Genomic DNA, 18,148 nt, shown 5'->3' on the forward strand with positions numbered 1-18,148 from the left:
CCAACCCTGAACTGGTGCCTTTGCTCCAGAATGGCTCAGGCCAAGCACAGGACCTGGAGGCCAGCTGGGAGGAGCCGGGTGGGACCGTGTGCATAAGACTCAAAAAGGCCAGGAGCTTTTCGAGGACAGAAAATAGCATCCTCATCCTTGCATCCTCAGTGCTAGGGCTGGTACCTGGTAGGCACTTAACAGGTGTGGATGGACCTGACTGGACTGGACTGGATTCAGTCTCCGAGTGGTGTCTTGCAGTGTTCTGCCAGCTGTGGCAAAGGCACACAGAAACGGACTGTGACGTGCACCAACTCCCAAGGAAAATGCGATGCGTCCACTAGGCCGAGAGCCGAGGAGCCCTGTGAGGACTACTCCGGCTGCTACGAGTGGAAAACTGGGAGCTGGTCCAAGGTGAGTATGGCGCCTGCGCGTCCATCCCGCCCAGGAAGCGGAGGCGACTCAAGGGGCTCAGCCCTCTCACCGTGGGCCCCAGTTCAGCCAGATGGTCCCAGTCTCACCAGCTGAATTCACTTTCTCTCCCAACTCCACACCTGCTGGTGACCCCATGCGGTGTCCATTCAGAAGGGCCCCGAGAACCCCCAAAACAGGAAAGAGTGCCAAGGGGACCCATGCATCCTGTAGTGGGCTTGGTCACCAGCCATTGAGAGAGCCTCCTCAGCGGTTGGGAGTCTGTCCCCAGGCAGACACAGAGGTGCTGTGGGCAGACAGGGCGTCATTGTCCCCAGGGCCCTTGGGCGAGGGCTGGACAACACTTGATGGGAAAGCACAGGGCCCTGGGGTGAGGAAAGAAGGCCATCTCCCAGAGCCTCAGGGCAGGGGAGTTCAACAGCATTCAAGTGAATGAAAGTTCCCTGTAGCTATTCCTTTATTCATTCATCTGATATCCTTGACACATACCCAAGGTGGATACCGTTGTCACCCCGAGAACCTTCCAGGAGTGTTCTAGAATCTTCTTCCAAACGCTGTAATGTTTCTCCTGTCTGATTTTCTGATGAAAATTTCCAATGAGAACCTGGAGCGTGTTTGTTTCCTTTTGGTCTCAGTAACCGGAAGCTCCCCATTTGCTTCCGTTGATATCTATGCTCTAAGGCCGTATGCTGGTGGGAACAGTTTAGAATCGATTGCTAACAGTTAAAAAATGGGAAATTTCACCTGGCAATCTGGATTTGGGCCTTTCTACAGAAACCTGGCAACCTGGCCTCCATCTGCACATGGCCTTTGTGACCTGGGGCCCAGCAGGGGCTGTTGCGTCTCCCCAGGCTCCTCCAGGCACTTTGGGCTTTAATTTACCTGTCTGGCCAGGCAGAATAGTGTTGTCTGGACTCCATATGTCCAGGTGTGAATTAGAATAAAGCTGTCGTTATTTGAAGGGTCCTTGTGGTCACATCCTGAATGCAGCCTGTACCGCTACAGGGCAACTCCTGTGGTCACGGGTGTCCCCGGGCAGGAGGAGAGGTGAGGAGGGATCAGCCGGGCCTTGGGGGTCTGGGGCCCCAGCCTTGGTTCCTCTATGCAGTGACCCCTGCGCCAGCAGCCCTCTCCCGTGCTGATCCCTGCGTAACAGAAGGAGCGGAGGTGCAGAGAGGTTAAGCAACTCTGCCCCGGCTCTCTGACAGAGTCCAGGCTCCTGAGCCCCAGTTCAGAGCTCCGTCCACCGGGTGGACACACGGTGGGGTCCTGAGTCCCCGTGGTGGGTGCTCTGTGGATGGGCCTTGCCAGAGCTTCTAATAACTCTGGATTTGAGGACCAGATGGACGTTTTGTTTTCCTGAGCACCATAAGCTCCCTGGTCCCAGGAGCAGCAGAATGTCCAAGGATGGATGTGAAGAATGCCGAGGAGCTCAGCCGCAGCACTTGGCCCCTCCTTGGCCGAGGACATGGGCGCACATTCTGGCAAACTGCCCCCCACACAGCCCACTGCGCATGGCTTCCAAGGAAGTAGAGCCTTTCTCTGGCCTTCACCTTCCTAGCCAGGCCATGAAGCATAACGCCTCCTGGCCTTCCGGACTCTAAGATATTAGAAGGCTGCAGTGCCTGCTTTCTGCCACAGCCAGCTTGATCAGCTGGGCAGTGAGAACAAGAGAGACCAAAGGGATGTGCAGGGCCTCTGTCCAGGGCTGGTATCCAATGGCTTCAGATTGGTGTGCATCCAGCCTTTGGGGCAAGCCCTGGACTAGTGCCAACCACTCCCTCCCCAGCAGGTCTGGCCAGAGCCAGGGCCCAGGGCAAGCTCGTTCTTCCCAGGCGAGAACTATAGGGACGCTGACTTGGAAGGTAGCATGTGTGTGTTTGTGTGTGCACATGTGTGGGCACACACTGAAAACAAGGGTTGGTGGGGATGGCGACCGCATAGACCTGAACTGTGTGTGTGTGTGTGTGCGCGCCCACATGTGTGCACACACTGGAAACAAGGGTTGGAGGAGATGGCGACCGCATAGACCTGAACCGTGTGTGTGTGTGTGTGTGTGTGCGTGCGTGCACACACTGGAAACAAGGGTTGCTGGGGATGGCAACTGCATAGACCTGAACCGTGTGTGTGTGTGTGTGTGTGTGTGTGTGTGTGTACGCACATGTGCACACACTGGAAACAGTGGTTGGGGGAGATGGTGACCGCATAGACCTGAACCATGTGTGTGTGTGTGCGCACGTGTGCACACACTGGTAACAAGGGTTGCTGGGGATCGCAACTGCATAGACCTGAACCGTGTATGTGTGTGTGTGTGTGTGTGTACGCACGTGTGCACACACTGGAAACAGTGGTTGGGGGAGATGGTGACTGCATAGACCTGAACCGTGTGTGTGTGTGTGTGTGTGTGTGTGTGTGTGTGCGCGCGTGTGCACACACTGGAAACAAGGGTTGCTGGGGATGGCAACTGCATAGACCTGAACTGTATGTGTGTGTGTGTGTATACGCACGTGTGCACAAACTGGAAACAATGGTTGGAGGAGATGGCGACCTCATAGACCTGAACTGTGTGTGTGTGTGTGTGTGTGCGCGCGCGTGTGCACACACTGGAAACAATGGTTGGTGGGGATGGCAACTGCATAGACCTGAACCGTGTGTGTGTGTGTGTGTGTGTGTGTGCGCGCGCATGTGTGCATGCACACGCGTGTGCACACACTGGAAACAAGGGTTGGTGGGGATGGTGACCACATAGAACTGAACCAGGAGACCCCCACCCCAACTGTTTGCTCACCCCTACCCGCTTCTGCAGCTGCCACCTCTGAGAGTGCTGGCACATGCCCCGCCCCCTTCCCAGCACAGGAGAAGAGATCCGCCTATTGCCTCCCTGTGTCTGCTCTGGAGACGTGGGACAGGTACGAGTCCCATGGGGCCCTCATTCTCACTCACTGGGTGACTGCACTGATGGAAGCAGATTCCAGGGGCATGATGGCCCCCTAACATTTTCACTTGTTCAGCCTGGATTTGCTTTCTGATTGATAGGTTATTTTTGAAGTGAAGTCGCTCAGTCATGTCCGACTCTTTGCAACCCAATGGTCTGTAGCCTACCAGGTTCCTCAACCCATGGGATATTTCTAGGCAAGAGTACTGGAGTGGGTTACCCTTTCCTTCTCCAGGGGATTGTCCCAACCCAGGGATTGAACCCGGGTCTCCTGCACTGCAGGCAGACGCTTTACTGTCTGAGCCGTCACACAATTGGAGTCTGATGCACTTTCAATCCAGTCATTGTGGGTAACCCTCCTCTAACCGGCATCCAGACCTCCCACATGCCAGACTTTGAAGGCAGCAAACAAGCTGCCCAGAAGGAAAGTGGAAAGAAGTCCGAGCCCTGTTAGACCCCCGGTGCAGTGTATCTGGATGCTTTGACATCTTCCTTCCAAGCAGCCTCCCATCACTTGTGCTGGTGAGAAAGATGAGCCTGTCTCCAGGGAGGTGATGGACGGGCCAGCCCAAGGACAAGCCACAGGTACCGTCCTGCACTTCTGAAGTGAGCAGGACCAAGCATCAATTCCTCCAGCTGGGTGAGGGGGCCTGAGAGCTGCACCCAGAGCCTGGCTGAGGCAGGGCGGGCTTGGAGGGCATTCAGGGCCCCTTCCCCTCCCCCATCCTCAGCAAACGGCTGAACCCTAACTAGAGACCTATCCAAAAACCTGCTTCACTTTCCCAGCCCTGCTGAGGGCATGATTATCACTCTGCTCTGTTTGTAAACTGCCCTGCAGCTGCCTGCCCTCCTGGGATATAAGCTATTTCCAGATCTGTGGGAATCATTGTTTTCTCCCACTAAATGCTGAGCCTACATATTCAACCTGCTGATAGAATGAGCTAGGGGTGGGGAGTCGGGGGTGAGGAAGAGAGTACCCCTGAAACTGGGAAAGGAGGAAATCACATTTCTTTCTAGAGCAGCATGACTTTTGATCAAAAGTTGAGATGTTACAGTTTCAAGACCAGAGGCATTAATCACCACTGAAATAATTAGAAACAAATTATTCTGGAGGGATTATAATAGATGGTGTTTTAATGAAGACCACTGACTCTTTTAAGAGTATGTTCCCTTTTACCAAAAAGATCAAAGTGGCCATTGACTTCCTGGTGCTGGCGGAGGTGCCCTGGGAGGGGGCTGGCCTGACTTGAGGCCTTGGTGGAACCCCAAGTGTGCTGCTCACACCTGAGCCCCAGCACATCCCAGAAGCCGTAGGAGACCAAATGAAGCTGTAAAAATGCATGTGCCCACAGTCACAGAGCCCCGGGAAGAAGTCAGGGAGAGCATCTCATTCAAACAGGGCCATGTCAGTGCCTTCCCAGAACAGCAGTCAGATACCTTCTGGGGTTGTGGGCAGAGGGATGGGAGCTTGAGTTCCATGGCCTTAGAAACAGACAGACCTGTGTCATGAGGGGGCTTGTTCCAGAGAGCTTTTCACCACTTCTGAAGCCTGCACTTCCTGTGCTGGGACCTGACGGCTCCCCCAACCCTGCAAAGCTGGCCTGCGGGGCCAGTCGGGGCACCCACTTGCCTGCAGCCAAGTTCAGTGTGGTTCAACCAGCATTTCCTGAGCTCCTGTTGTGTGCCAGGCTGTGCTGGGCACTGAGGGGACAAGATGGACAGTGCCCAGGAGATCCAGGAGACTGAGAGCCAGCTACAGATGCTAGGCCTCACTGAGTCCCCTGGCAGGTATGAACACAGCCCCTGCCGGGGGCAGCCCTGAATGGAGTGCTAGTGGACAGTGATGCTATTTCTGCTGGGCCCATTGACCGTGGTCCTGACATTCACCAGGTCTCTAGAATTTACAAAGCATTTGCACTCACATTCTCTCATTTGACCCTATCCCCATTTTACAGGTGAAGAAACTGAGGCTCAGAGTAGTGATGTGAGATTTTTTTCTGGAGGTCACATAACTAGAAAATGGCAGGGCTAAGAGTCTGGTCCTTGCCTTCTGGCTCTTAATCTGCCTTTCCTTTAAATGCATAATAATATCAGAGGCTTGGGTTTTTAATTTGAAATGGGAAGGAGATGAACTATTATATGCCTCAGCTCTAACCAGCATAATCATAAGCTTGTTGTAAAGTCACATATTTATCCACTCTCTCTCCAACTCACCAATCAAAACCTGCTCTCCCCAGGGCTTTGTATTAGTCATTTATACTGTAGTATCAGTCTGTTGTCTCTGCAGACGATCATGCATGTTGTCTCCCTTTATTTGTAAAATAAGCAGTTGAGTCCTAATTAAAAGAAACTTGAGCATCCAAGAGCAGGCATGAGAGGCACTGGAGACACCAGGGCTCTTTTCTGGGACGTGTGAAACTGTATAACACAGACAGCCAGCACTCTACAAGCGGGTGAAAGTGAAAGAGTTAGTTGCTCAGTCGTGTCTGACTCTTTGTGACCCCATGGATGATAGCCCACCAGGCTCCTCTGTCCTTGGGATTCTCCAGGCAAGAGTACTGGAGCGGGTTGCCATGTCCTCCTCCAGGGGAGCTTCTCTACCCAGGGATCGAACTCGAGTCCCTTAACATCTCCTGCATTGGCAGGTGGGTTCTTTACCACTAGCACCATCTGGGAAACCCACAGAAGGTAATTGCTCAGTCATGTCAGACTCTTGGCGACCCCAGGACTGTAGATCATAAAGTTCCTCTGTCCATGGAATTCTCCAGGCAAGGCTACTGGAGGGGGTAGCCATTCCCTTCTCCAGGGGATCTTCCTGACCTAGGGATCAGACCCAGGTCACCTGCATTGTAGGCAGATTCTTTACCATCTGAGCCACCAGGGAAACCCTGCAGACAGGGATCAGGAAATCCTCCATCCCGTGCTGCTCTCGGGAGCGTAGGCAGCAGTGAAAGGAGAGTCATCAGACTTCAGTGCTTTTCTGAGTAGGGCAGAGGGGAGTGGGGTAGATTCTCCCTTGGCCTAGAGCATTTTGTCAGGGGGAGCAGAGCTGGCCACTGGGTCATGATGTTAAAGAAAAGTCCATGGCCCACACCTGCTCAGATGAGAGAGAAGAACTTGTAGGGCAGCAGGGTCCCTGGAATTGCCAGGTGAGGCACCTGCATGGGGGTGAACTGAATGCAGTTGACCCTTGTTCGACGCTGGTTTGAACTGCAGGGTCCACTTATACCCAGATATTTTCCAACAGTAAATACTGCAGTGTATGTGGTCCAGGTGGCATCCTCAGACGCAGAGGAACTGAGGACTTGGAGGAATAACCCACGTTGCTCAAGGGCCAGCTGTAGTCTGAAGGCCTCTGCCTTTGCCCCCTCCTTCCCCCTGCTGTGCTTCGTTCACCTTTGTGCTTCCTCAGATCAGCCTCCTTTGTGTGGAATCAGAGGTCAGAGAGTGGGGGTGCCTGCCTCACATGCCAGCCTAGGTTTTAACCATAGACCTGGCCACTGAATCAGAGAAGCTGCCATCCCTAAAACACTTCAGTTTTGACACACACTGTCAGCGACCTCAGAGCAGGGCACCTCTGCAGGACAACACAGGGGCACGTCCCTGCTCTCCCGATGCCATAACCTTGAAGCAGAGTCGTCCTCTGTCACATGGCGTTAGGGGTGCCCACCTCCTAGAGCATCCATATAAGGCCCCTAAGACACTGCCTGGCTTCGGCATTTTTATCATCATCATCTTCACCATCATTATCCAGGACACCCAGGGCTCTCATCTCTGGCCCGAATCATGTGTCTTGTAAACTATTTATGCCTTAGGAGATGAGCTCTTTGAATGTGGTTTGAACCCTGCGAAACAGCGCGTGCCCTGACCTGGAGCTCCGCATGAGGACAGCATGGCTCGGGGCAGGAGAGAGCTGTGCAGCATTTGCTGGACACCTAGGCCATCCTCTGTAGGGGAGTGGCCGGCCTTTCTAACAGTCGCTGGGGAGCTGGGAGAGCTCTGTCACCACACTGGTGGCAGCTTCTGCCCAGGGGCAGACAGAGAACCAGCCCCTGCGGCCCACTCTGTGCTCACGGCGCCTGTCCGGAGCAAGAAGCAAGAGCTCTTGGGAGAACCCGTCCTTGCAGGTCATGGGGGTGGCCTCGGCCTTCTGGGTCCCATGGCGTCCCAAACAGAACCTGTAGGTCAGCAGGCTGTGAATTCAGAGACGGGGGGAGCCCAAAGCTAAGGCTGAGGTGAGGATTCAAGGATTCGAGGATTTCAAAAACAGTTTGAAACAAAGTATGAGTTGAAAGGGGAATGTGTGTGTATGTGTGTGTGTGTGTGTGTGTGTGTGTGTGTGAAAGCATTTCTAGTTTCAAGGCAGGAGCAAAGATGGTGGGGATTTTCATCATTGTTTAAACGTGCTGTTTCAGGTTTCAACAGCTTCTGAGGTTTTTATGGTTCATGCCAAGTCTGGGGGGAAATCTGTCAAAACGTCTTTTGACATTTTACCGTCCCAGGGCCTTTTAGACTCAAGCAGAAAATGGAGTTCCTGTAAGGGGATTCCTTCCACAGCCCCCTCACTGTCCTGCCCTTCAGAGGATGGCTTGGTGAGAGCATGGTGCGGGCACACCGTGATGTGAGGGCTCATCCTTGCACTGTTGCACGCTCACCCCATCTCCTGCCCACCCCAGAGCCTGTGTCAGGAGCCCCTGCCCATCCCCCGCTCTGTAGGATCCAGTGCTTGTGTATGTAATAAACATGCCCGTCGCGTTTTCCTCTTCCCCGGGTTCTTACAACTTCCTTTAGCTGATTCTCACATCGCTTCCTGATCTGGTGTCAAGTATGGTCTTGATGTCACAGCTGGGAGGAGTGAGAGGAGCTCCCCCTGGTGGAGGTGTCCTGGAGCCGGGCCCCTGGTGGTGAGAGGCCTAGTCCCGCCCTGCAGGGAGGAGCGTCCGGGAGGCGTGCAGGCCTCCGCGCAGCAGCTGGGTGGGGGCCTGGGGCTGCATCGCAGGAGGATGTGGATGCTCTGAGCCTCGTGCTCTGCCTCCCTGCAGGCAGTGCTGTGCCCTGCGTACACGGTGATTCTGCACCTGCTGTGTTCTGAGCGCCTCCCCGCTCCTAGTGACCATTAGCATGAAGATTAAGGAGGACTCACGAGAACGGGTATGAGCCTTGCGCCCAGCACCAGCAGGCGGGTGGGCAGAGTGGGCCCTGCCGCTCTTCTGCTGCCAACCGCACCAGCATCGTCATCGTCGCCACCCACAGGATGGGTGGCAGGTCCCCCAGCCTTGTGTGTGGTGGGCCTCTGCAGGCACTGCTGGACATGGGGCCTGGGGGTCTGCACTCACTCAGGAAGGAGCTTTCCCGGCGGGTTTATTACTGTTCCTCTTCTGTCTTGGTTTCCTGAGGCTTGGGGAGCCACATTAAATGTTAATGTCAAGAGTGGCTTGAAAAAACTACCCAACAGTGACAGAGAGCTTCACACAAGACCAGATCTGTTTTTTTATAGACCTGTTTGCTTAGTTTTTAAAAGCCTAAAAAATGGCTTCACAGTGATGCCTGGGGCTAATTCGATGCATCAGGAGACACTGCCGTCTCCTTGCTGTTTACCTAAAACAGGGGCTGGGCAGAGGCTGACAGAGGTGAGAGTCATCGTCTGTGCCTGTGTTACCCTTAATGCCACGAGCTCAGGTTACAGGGGGATGCAGCCCTGCAGCCTCTCTGGAATCACATATGTCTTCAGGGCCAGGTCACCCTCTAACTGCTCCTGCACACCGTGTGGTCGCGCTGCCCGATCATTGCCGAGAGCCAGGCAAAGGTGGATGTCTGCACCTGCTACGTGGGCCAGTGACTCAGGGCACCTTCCCGGGCTCAGGGGACCCCCGGCCAGCTCTCTCTGCTTTTAGACCTGTGCTTGCTGTTGTCAACAATAGTAGCAGCACTTGTCCATCCCAGACTCCCTGCCAGGCACCTGTTCTAAGCTGTCTTTAACCCTAGAGATCATCCTACAAGAAAGATTTTATTATCCTCAAGCTACAAATAAAGAAGCCAGGGCTCATACAGGTGAAGTAACTTGTCTGAGGTCACACTGCTAGTAAGGGAGGATGCAGCTTGCTGACAGGCCTGTCCTGCCCACACTGACCATCCCTGCTCAAACTCCAGCCAAGGAGTGGGTAGGCATACGAGGATTTTAGGCCAGGGCCATTTGAGGCACTCCCTTGGCCCAGATGAAAATGCAGCAGGCCTGGAAGTTAGCAGCTGCACCAAAGGGTCCTTGGTGGAATTCTCCACTTTTGTGTTTAATTACGTAGGTGATTCCATCTCGCTTGGAAAGACAGAAGAAAAAACTAGCCCCACAAACCAGGTGACGACATGGTAAACTTTTTCAATGGTTTGTCTTCCAAACTTTTATATGGGTACATACACTCCCATAGGTAGTGAACAAAAATGGGATGGTTTCTGTACGGGCTGCTCTGCAACCCATCTGTCTCCTCACCTGATGCTCGAAACAGCCTCTGCAGGGCTGGCTCAGCCCCATTCCCAGGAGGCTATGCAGACACCCGACATTCTCAAAGGTTCTTTCGAGTGAGCACATGCCGTTCACAGCCCAGAGCTGTGTGAACAGCAGCCCTCAGGACTGCAGCTAAAATCTTGCATAACCCAAAGTGAAAGTCGCTCAGTCGTATCCGATTCTTTGCAGCCCCATGGACTGTACAGTCCGTGGAATTCTCCAGGCCAGAATGCTGGAGTGGGTAGCCTTTCCCTTCTCCAGGGGATCTTCCCAACCCAGGGATTGAACCTAGGTCTTCCGCATTGCAGGACGATTCTTTACCAGCTGAGCCACAAGGGAAGCCCAAGAATACTGGAGTGGGTAGCCTATCCCTTCTCCAGCAGATCTTTCTGACCCAGGAATTGAACCACGGTCTCCTGCATCTCAGGCAGATTCTTTACCAGCTGAGCTATCAGGGAAGCCCAAATCCTCGAGGCAGATCCCTACGAGGGGCAGCGTCTGCAGGATCTCAGCAGGCCCCACAGCAGCTGAGCATGAGGCCCGGCCCTGCCTCTTGGAGGTGCTGAAAGCCATGAGGACAGATGCTGGAGCCTCTGCAGAACTTTGGAGACACCCGCTGAAATCTCATAGGGCAGTTCTTTTTACAGACCGGGAAAAACATCAGTGACTGAGCTAGGAAAAATAACGAAGAAATGGTGGATCTGGGCAATCACCTGTTTTCTGATTCCTGGTCCCCCACAGAAGCTCCATCCAGTACATCCTCTAACTCATACAGGAAGATGATATCCGGTCCGTGGGATGGGGCAGCTAGGGTCCTGTCTCTCCTTTCCCACTCACTACCTGTAACCTTGGGCAAGACTCTGGCAGCCGTCTATCTCAGTGGATGTTTGTAAAATGTTCCACACTGTTGTGGAATCCTACAGCCGAGCCCACAGACAGAATAAGCTGCATACACAGGTGGGAGGCGTCCAGAGTACTTTGCCCCAGCACAGCCCCAGAGCATGTTAATAAACAAGACTAAGAACTCTCAGAGGGGAGATTAGTCTCCAGGTTGCCCCAGGCTCTTGAATTTTACAACGGTCATTGGTCCTTTCACACCAGAGGCTTTATGAGTTCTGCGTGTGATTTTAGTAGGGCCATAGGATTGAGCCCTTGCCCTGATTGCACATAAATAATAATGACAGCTGCAAGAGGCATTGGGCAGGAAGTGCCCTGCTGGCAGGGTCTGCATACCTCGCAGTCAGGGGGCCCATGAAAGTGAGACCAGAGTCCCAGGTCCTTCTCTGTTAGCCTGGGGACCCAGAAACCCCACCATGGCCTACCCACCTCCTTCTCCAGGGAGCACCAGGACACCCCGCTCTTCCTCCTGCTGTGTCTCCCACGGCAGGTGGCACCGGTGAGCCAAGTCAAGACGCCACGAGGCCCAGTGGTCCGTCCAGTAGCACACATGGCCCCCTCTTCCCCAAGTACCCAGTAGTCACCGGAATGAGGCTTCACACACATGCTTTCCCAGGGAGCAGGGCTTTAAAAAAATTTATGAGCAATTTAAATATAAAAGTCTTTAATGGTGTAGGTGGACTAGTCAAATGCCTACTTAAAATATGTAACTTAGTCATGTAATTATATGTTCATATTTAAAGTTTATATGTTATGTTTATACTGCTATTTTCTGTCTTTATTGTATTACGAAGTTGAACCTGATAAATTGCTATTTCCTGCGGAGTCGAAAACAGTTGAATGTAAGCAATTTTGTAAAGTGCATCCGAGTACCTGCAGCATCTGTCTTCTTCATCACTCACTCCACCTTCTGATCCCGTGTTCAGTTTGCCAGTGCGCAGGCACTGCCATCCCCATCCACTGAGATGCCGCCTCTTTTTGGATGTACTCTTTTCATGGGGTATTCCCTCACAAGGTTGGCATGGCCTTGCTCTGCACTGGGTAACCTTGCTCCGTGTTGGCGTGACTTAGAACAGGCAAGGCTTTGCTCTCATTCGTAGGACTTCGCACTGTGTTAGGACCCTGAACTGGGCTTCCCTGGTGGCTCAGACAGTAAAGAATCTGCCTGCAATGCAGGAGACCTAGGCTCAATCCCTGGGTTGGGACGATCCCTTGGAGAAGGAAATGGCAACCCACTCCAGGATTCGTGCCTGGAGAATCCCATGCACAGAGCAACCTGTGGGCCACATACAGTCTGTGGTGTCTCAAAGAGTCAGGCACGACTGAGCAACTAAGCACGCAGGACCCTGGGCCATTTCCTTCACTCACCCTGTCGCTGTGGACTTCCAGTCTCTGCAGATAGCCACTTCCCAGATTACTTTTCAAGTGATTTTTAAACATTTTTACACCACCCTCCCTCATAATTTAACGGATTATAATGTCCTACTTCCAGAAGAAAAAAAGCTAAATTTCTTTGCTTCTCTTTTTCTTTTAACCCCTAGCTGTTCTTGCTACAAATAATTGAGGGCACCCCTTACCCCTGTCTTGAACTGTGAGAGGTTTTGTTGTTACTTAGGCAATTTATTCTTTTCCAAGAATAATTTTGAATGAAAGGCTTCACTTCTAGTATTTGAGCACACCTCTTACCTCTCTGGGCTTCCTAGATAGCACTGGTAATAAAGAACCTGCCTACCAATGCAGGAAATATGAGACATGGGTTCGATCCCTGGGTTGGGAAGATCCCCTGGGGAAGGGCTACAGTGCATAGGGTCCCAGAGAGTTGGATACGACTGAAGTGACTTAGCATGCAGCATATCACCTCTATATAAACTTAATATTTGGGACTGCAGGTGGACATCTGTTCTTGCTTAATTATACATCTGTGCTAAGTCACTTCAGTTGTATCTGACTCTTTGTGACCCCACAGACTGTAGCCAGCCAGGCTCCTCTCCATAGGATTCTCCAGGCAAGAATACTGGAGTGGGTTGCCATTCCCATCTCCAAAGGATCTTCCTGACCCAGGGATCAAACCCATGCCTCTTAAACATCTCCCACATTGGCAAGCAGGTTCTTTACCACTGGTGCCACCTAGGAAGCTTAATTACACATCAGTTCAGTTCAGTTCAGTCGCTCAGTCATGTCCAACTCTTTGCGACCCCATGAATTGCAGCACTCCAGGCCTCCCTGTCCATCACCAACTCCTGGAGTTCACTCAAACTCACGTCCATCGAGCCAGTGATGCCATCCAGCCATCTCATCCTCTGTCGTCCCCTTCTCCTCCTGCCCCCAATCCCTCCCAGCATCAGAGTCCTTTCCAATTACACATATTTGTATACAAATACTTGACTATTTCTTTGTAAGAAAACAGAGCTCTGCACACTATACACAGGACCCAGGGAAGAAATCCAGATGAGTCAGAGGTTCTCAGCTCTGGCTGCTTGTTGGAGTCACCTGGAGAGCTTTGAAAAACACTGATGCCTGGTGCCTCCTCCAGGGATACTGACTGGGTCTGGGCATCAAGATCTTTCCAAGTTCTCCAGGTAACCCCACGCAGCAGATCCCCAGCCTGCAGCCTCTCCCTTAGGGATGCCCTCCAGGCAGAAGTCACATGGCTGTGGCACCTGTTCTGTGTATCTAGTCTGTGGGAACCTGCTCACGTGACGTCCTCCCTCCACAGAGCACTCCTCAGACTTCCCTGTGCTCCTGTACCAACTCCTGAGCTCTGGGGCAGAACCCAGGAATGTGTGTTTATCATGCACGAGGGATGCATCTCCAAGCTGCAAGCTTCCCCTAATGGCCTTACCAAGAAGATGGACATGGAGCAAGGCGCACAGCCTTGCCTCTCAGGGAGAGCCCATTCTGGTTTGAACGTGCCAGGACCCTCAGCGGAGGAGGTGGGGGAAGGAGGCATTGTGGTTTTCCTACGTCGGTTATGGTTTGGAAAGACTGTGCCCCATCAGAGCACTGTGCCCTCTGAGCCTTTCATCTTTCTAAAGTGAAAAAAGAAAATTGTGATCTTGCTTGTTAGACTAGAAAGCAGAAGAATTCACCTGGGGCGCAAAAGCCCCTTTGGGAGCACAGACGATGGCCGCTTCTCACGGATGAAGGGCTCCGCACCAAGCCTGTGCAGGAGGGCTCCTCCCAGGCCCTGGAGAAGGCGCTTCCTCCAGCACAGGCCAGGGGCGACCAAGGGGAGAAATGGGGAGACACATGATGCAGGTGGTGCCTGGCATCCTCACTACGTGTGGCATTCAGAGAGGCCTTGCTCCCCTCTCACCGCCGGGTGCCCGTGTCCACCCCACTGGGCCGCTGCACCTGTGGTCTTTGCTTTATTCAGGTTCTGCAGAATAAAGCTGAATAAAGCCCTCAGAGCCCTGTAAGCCACAGGTTGTGTGCATGTCAGTGGAGCCCAGATGAAGAGAGTGTGTGTGTGGACCAGGCTCTCTGGCCGGGAGCTGAACAGCTTAATGGAGAGATGGTTCTAGGGGCTCCCAGGAAAGCAAGTGAGGGCAAGGAGCTGGCAAGCAGGATTGGGGGAGGGAATCCTGATGCTGGATACCCGGCAGGTTCCCTGTAAAATACTTTAAGGGGCACAAAGGGGAACCAGAGGAAGGGCAGGAGACAGGACACACAGTCTTATAAGGCCTCTCTATGGGAGGGCAGGATGGTCTGCCGAACTCCACTGGTTTGATTTTAGCCATCTGCAAATGCTGGAAATGCCAAGAACTAGGGATTGAGTGTCTAAATTGAAACTGTTAGCCCCTGTATTAGTCCATGAGTCCATCATGCAAGAAAGGTTGCACGTCTTCATTTCCTGTATCTCTACTTAATTCTGAGCCCCACCCTTCCAGCCTTGTGGAAATTCAACCCCATGGTTATTGGGTTCCTCCCTACATCCAAGGCTGGGCAAATGCCTGGGAGCCTTGTGTGGCACAAAGTGCCAGGGACATCCCTGCGGTCCTCAGGTTCAGTCCCTTCCTGGGTGCCAGCACGCCACCCTGCTCACTATCTGGAGAATTTTAAAGCCCAGCTGGTTCTCTGGAACAGGAATGAGATGGTGGGAGGTGAAGTGCAATGAGCATAAATTAATATTTCAGCAATGTGTCTTAGTCAGCTCAGGCTGCTGTAATGAAATACCGCAGTCTGGGTGACTTGCATAACAAGACATTTATTTCTCGTAGTCCTGGAGGCTGAGTCCGAGGTCAAGGTGCTTAGCATATTTGGCTCTTAGTGAGAGGCCACTTCCTGGCTTGCAAACAGGCGCCTTCTCATGTGTCCTCACTCGGTGGAAGGAAAGAACCCTGATCTCTCTCCCTCTTCTTATAAGGACACTAATCTTATCATGGGGGCCCCACCCTCATGACCTCATTTAAACCCGGTTACCTCACAAAGGACCTACTTTCAAATACCATCACACTAAGGGTTAGGGCTTCCTGGGCCGCCCACACAGTGAAGAATCTGCCTGCAATGGGGAGACCTGGGTTCAGTCCCTGGGTTGGGAAGATCCCCTAGAGAAGGAAATGACAACCCACTCCAGTTTTCTTGCCTGGAGAATCCCATGGATGGAGGAGCCTGGTGGGCTACAGTCCATGGGGTCACAAAGAATCGGACACAACTGAGCAACTAACACACACAAGGGCATTAGGGCTTCAACATGTAAATATTTGGAGGTGGAGGGGACCCAGACATGCAGTCTGTAACATCTTGAAACAGTCTTCCATCAGGCTACTGGTATGCAGCCAAGCCCTCTTGTACAGCGATTATTTCAAGCACTTAGGAATGACATGCAGGGGCCAGGCCCAGGAGTGGCATCGTCAAAGCCCCTCAGCCCGAGCTCAGCTCCTGGCTCGGCTGGCCCCAGCCCAGCTCTCCCTGTCTCCGGCAGTGCTCGTCGACCTGTGGGAAGGGCCTGCAGTCCCGGGTGGTGCAGTGCATGCACAAGGTCACCGGGCGCCATGGCAACGAATGCCCCGCCCTCTCCAAGCCAGCCGCCTACAAACAGTGCCACCAGGAAGTCTGCAATGACAAGATCAACGTGAACACCATCACCTCCCCTCGCCTCGGTGAGTGCTTCTGCTGAGCCCCCACTCCTGGGGCTGCTGCACCCCCTGGCCAACGAGTCCCCACTGGTGGTGGGAATTCTGTAAGCCAGAAAGTGTGCTCCATGGGCTTTATTTGAGCTCTGGAGAGGCCAACATGTGTCAGTTCTGGAGAGGATCTGAGGTTTCAGAGATGGAATTTCATTCCTTGTCATGAAAAAGATGCCTCAAACCCTTAAGCCCCTCTCCCAACAAAGGGCAACATGAGAGAATGCTCCTCAAATATTTTGGGGTTCTCTGCATGAAAAAGGCAAAGGGAGGTACTTACTCAGGAAATGAAGGATCTGGGGTTGTCATTTATGAAATCTGGGTGATACATACATGGAATGCTCCTGAAGCTGATGCTCCAGAAGAAAGCAGAGGTGTTGTCAGATTGGAGCCTTCAATTTGGCAGGGAGCTTTGGTGTGAGCAGTTTGGCCTGGAGTGCTCCAAACCCAGCCCTTTACCTGGCCACGTCCCCAGCCAGTGGTGGCCCAAAAAGAAGAATGTCTAGTGCTGATCTGATGATTTCACTGAAAAAGTTTCTGCTTTTCTGAATAGAAATCCTTCAGGAACAGTTTCCCACCCAGAGCCCCTTTCCCTAATGCTGGGGTGCCACCAACGTTAAGGGGTTTCCAAACAAGCTTCACTGGGGGTGGTCTTCAAGCTTGCCGAGGTGTTTGCCAGGCTTTGGCATGCACAGCCCTCCTTGGTATCCTCCAGAGGCCTCGATCAGGCAGGAGTGTCTCTCTGCATGACCGAGAGCAGGGAGATTCAGGCCACTTGCTTGTGCTGTGACCGTGTGCTTTTGTGGGCCCTTGGATGTCCACTCCCTGTGCCCTTCTGTTTTATAAATGCCAACAGATTGCATCCTCTCCCATAAAACGACTGTGGATGCCATTTAGCTCAGAAGCAGGGGTGGCAGTGCCCTCGCACCAAACCCCGAAATGGTCAGGTTGGACCCAGAGTGTCCCTTGTTAAAGCTACAGCCCTGGAAGGGGCGTGGTCCCCCCAGTCTGTGCAGGGTTCCAGCATCCACGTGGGGGAGGGCGGCCTGAGAGTGTCATCCGCAGGCACCCCTAACCCCTGGTCTTTCTCTCTCCACCGCCCCCTTAGCTGCCCTGACCTACAAATGCACACGGGACCAATGGACAGTGTACTGCAGGGTCATCCGAGAGAAGAACCTCTGCCAGGACATGCGGTGGTACCAGCGCTGCTGCCAGACGTGCAGGGACTTCTATGCGAACAAGATGCGCCAGCCGCCCCCGCCGCCGAGCTCCTGACAGGCAGCCCGGTGGTCCCGCGATGCTCCGACGCGAGGTCTGAGTCCTGACTGCATGGCTAGATGAAAGCCCACCACCTGAGAGCCCACCAGTCCTGGGCGGCCGGGACCCACCGAGGCACACCGTGGCTCACCCAGGAGGCTGTCCCGAGAATCCGACTGCATAGAACTTGAGAGTGGACTTGACGTTTGCTTAGTGCTTTTATACTTAATATATTGTTAACAGCCACTGGATGGCTTTCTACGATAAGGAAAAAAATAGGCATGAGTCACAAAATAATTGTAATTTCTAAGTTCCACGTACCTCAAAGGGAACACCTCTGACAGACGGTCGTCAAGAGAGACGTCACGGGCGCCCCTGTCTTGACTTTTCCTCTGACGTTTGAATTCCCAGTGCTCGATGTACCGTGGGGTGGGGGTGGGGGGGGGGCGGGGGGAGGATATCCAAAAAAATGAGATGCTTTCCTTTAAAAACAGGCTTTATTCTCAAAGCCAGTGATGCTCTGGATGGGAGGAGGCTTCTCTGGAGAGGGGGCGCTGCCGGAGCTCCCCGGACTCCACCAGGACGCCACGTGACGCTGCGCCCGGTCAGGGAACGTGCTCTCTATGTCCTGGGTCTCTCCTCGGAGGTCTTGTCCCTGGGAGGCTGAGTGTGTGTGAACCACCAAGGATGCCAGGGCTACGTAGCTCTGCACAGCAGCCACATGGGGGAGAATGTTCCAGTAGTGTCTGGGTTAGAGGACGCAGCTAGTTTTCAGATCTCTGCAGTCCCCCACACAGGGAGACGGAGCCGCTCCTCAAGGTGCTGTGTGCGGAGGCACGTGCTGGTCTAGCCTTGGGCTTGCTGCCTGCATAGAGGTGAGCTCAGCGCAGCTTTGTGAGGGTGGGGCGCTCCCTCTTTGCTCCCTGGGACCTCTGCTCTAGCCAGTACTTCACGAAGCTTTGCACCCGTTAGAGATGGCTTTGCGCTGACCCTGGCCATCTCTCTGAAGCTGGT

At 53.3% G+C, this 18,148-nt stretch overlaps 1 protein-coding gene across 1 annotated transcript in view; it reads left to right on the plus strand.

The window, feature by feature from the left end:
• ADAMTS17 (ADAM metallopeptidase with thrombospondin type 1 motif 17) overlaps nucleotides 1–17,364 on the plus strand; it is a 394,605-nt gene extending 377,241 nt beyond the window's left edge. Inside the window, exons 21-23 of the mRNA XM_055555537.1 lie at nucleotides 250–402; nucleotides 15,676–15,853; nucleotides 16,986–17,364. Of these exons, the coding sequence (XP_055411512.1) occupies nucleotides 250–402; nucleotides 15,676–15,853; nucleotides 16,986–17,152 (498 nt within the window). The 3' untranslated portion in view covers nucleotides 17,153–17,364. The remainder of the gene's footprint in view (nucleotides 1–249; nucleotides 403–15,675; nucleotides 15,854–16,985) is intronic.
• Nucleotides 17,365–18,148: the final 784 nt, after the last annotated feature.

Source organism: Bubalus kerabau, chromosome 19, assembly GCF_029407905.1.
Source record: "Bubalus kerabau isolate K-KA32 ecotype Philippines breed swamp buffalo chromosome 19, PCC_UOA_SB_1v2, whole genome shotgun sequence".
NCBI lineage: Eukaryota > Metazoa > Chordata > Mammalia > Artiodactyla > Bovidae > Bubalus > Bubalus kerabau.